General features: G+C 41.2%; 1 protein-coding gene across 1 annotated transcript in view; it reads right to left on the bottom strand.

Annotated features, from left to right (window-relative positions):
• The window catches only part of LOC101851350 (annexin A4), a gene marked incomplete at its 5' end in the record, with an annotated part of 32,516 nt that overhangs the window by 4,455 nt on the left and 25,675 nt on the right, over positions 1–2,386 (bottom strand). Inside the window, 1 exon segment of the mRNA XM_035969929.1 lies at positions 2,171–2,360. Coding sequence (XP_035825822.1) covers positions 2,171–2,360 — 190 coding nt within the window.

The raw sequence follows: 2,386 nt of genomic DNA, 5'->3' as shown, positions 1-2,386 counted from the left end.
AAGGAAGGAAGGAAGGAAGGAAGGAAGGAAGGAAGGAAGGAAGGAAGGAAGGAAGGAAGGAAGGAAGGAAGGAAGGAAGGAAGGAAGGAAGGAAGTTTCTTCAGTGTTTAAGGCCATTGGCCCACATCACATCACATAAAACACTCATTTGATAAGTAAAGTATCCATAATGAATAAGTACAGGTTGTGCATATATCTCTTATCATGAGTCAAACACTGTTCACCGAAAAGACAAACAAGTTGGCACATAATGGAAACGAACATGTTTAGTTCCGTTTTAGGAAGAGGTTGCTGGGTTTTTTTTTGGCTCTTGCAACACAATAGCTTACTAACTTACGTACTCTCTCCCTATACTGTCAGGTAGGCCTACCTAAGGTGCAGAGCTATGTTGACTTACTTACTTACTCTCTCCCTATACAGTCATTAGGCTACCGGACTCGTAATCATGAGATTGCAGTTTCGGGGGTTCGAGCCTCAGATCGGTCCGACGTTGTGTTCTTGGGAAAGGCACTTTACACGAACTTCCCACTTGGTTCGGTCCTATCGGAAATGGACGTTAAACTAGGAGGTTCCCCCCCCCCCCTTAAATAACCTAATAGTGTTGATAGGGGTGTTAAACCTATACCATTTCACCATTTCACTTATACAGTCAGGTACATAAGGCGGAGAGCAGTCGACGTCATGTTTATCTGTCCCTGGCCACTTCCTCCAATGTCGGCAAATCCAGACCCAGGGTGATTGCCTCACCCCTTATTGTGCCACTATAGCTTCCAGTTGGTCTTCCTCTTTTTCTTTTTCCAGTTAAGGTCATATAAAATCCGAAGATTATAGTGCGGTCAAAAATTTGTGGTGCAACTTATCCTCAAACATCTTTTTAACTGGTGAATCAATGTCACCCCTCCTTTGCACAGCAGGTTGTATCAATTTGTCTTAACTTAATCCTATTTTTCCACAACAATTGAGGCTAACTTTAAAAAAACTTTTCTTCATAGATTTATATAAAATACTACTTATCTCCTTCACGCAGAAAATGGAATTGTCCACAGCACTTCCTGCTTCTCAAACACATTTTGCGTACGTGTATGGCCTACGTCACAGCTCGCCAATGACACTTTTTAATGGCAAGACTAGTTTCCAGAAACTTTTTTTGCACTGAAAGTTCTCAAAACATACGTTCAATAAACATAATCTTGCAATTAGAAAAAAAAAGACAGACTTGCTTTTAAAAGTGATATTGTCCCAGCTGTAAACCTTTTAAAAGCTGTACTAGAAACCACCCACAGGAATGTTTTATTAGTATTTATTAAGGAGTTTTTTAGAAAACAGCTAACAAGTACTTCTAAAAAATATTTATCTTTTAAGACGGACAATTGATACAATCACTGTGCAAAGGTTGGAGAGTCTATTTTCGAGAGTTGAGGAGATATTTTACAAAAAGTTGTGCAACGAAACTTTGAGCACACTATGGTGGTGCTACTAGTAGACAGCAGCGTACAAAGAAAAGAAGTTTGTTCGTTTGCAACACACTTAATTTAGGTCAAATAAGTGTTGAAGATTAGAGGTGTTGCTAGACAGTCACTTACAAAACAGAAGAGAGATTGATGGTTAGTAGGAAAGAATGAGAAGAGATAATGACGATAGATGTTTGATAGGAAAGAAAGAGGAGAGATAAGGATGATAGATGTTTGATAGGAAAGAAGGACGATAGATGTCTGATAGGAAAAGAGGACAGATAAGGACAACGGATGTTTGATAGGAAAGGAGGAGAGATAAGGATGATAGATGTTGGATAAGAAAGTAGGAGGAGAGATAAGGAGGATAGAAGTTTGATAAGGAAAGAGGAAGAGACAAAAGGATGAGAGAAGTTGGACAGGAAGAAACGAAGGAGGGGTAAGGAGGATACATGTTTGATAAGAAAGGAGGAAGAGAGATAAGAAGGATAGATCTTTGATAAGAAAGGAGGAGGAGAGATACGGATGACAGAAGTTGGACTGGTAGAAAAGGAGGAGAGACAAGGAGGATAGATGTTAGATAAGAAAGGAGGAGGAGAGACAAGGAAGACATAGCTCTCTATAATTTGATAAGAAAGGAAGAGGAGAGAAAAGGACGACAGAAGCTGGACAGGTAGAAAAGGAGGAGAAATAAGGAGGATAACGGTGTTTTCTCATACCGACAGCCAACATCCCGTCCTTTATATCCCCGCTCATCTCTGACTTGATGGAGTCCTCGATGTCTTTGTTAGCGGCCTTGGCGTACTCCTGGAAGGTGGCGCGGAGCTGGGCGTAACTGCGAGACACCAGGATGGTGTGGAACCGAGACTCATCCGTGCCCCATTTCTTCTCCCCCGCCTCAAACAACGCCTGGAAAACAGCACCAGAGGAAAAAT

This window comes from Aplysia californica, unplaced genomic scaffold (genome assembly GCF_000002075.1).
Source record: "Aplysia californica isolate F4 #8 unplaced genomic scaffold, AplCal3.0 scaffold00196, whole genome shotgun sequence".
Lineage (NCBI taxonomy): Eukaryota > Metazoa > Mollusca > Gastropoda > Aplysiida > Aplysiidae > Aplysia > Aplysia californica.
This window is presented reverse-complemented; position numbering and strand designations above follow the sequence as displayed.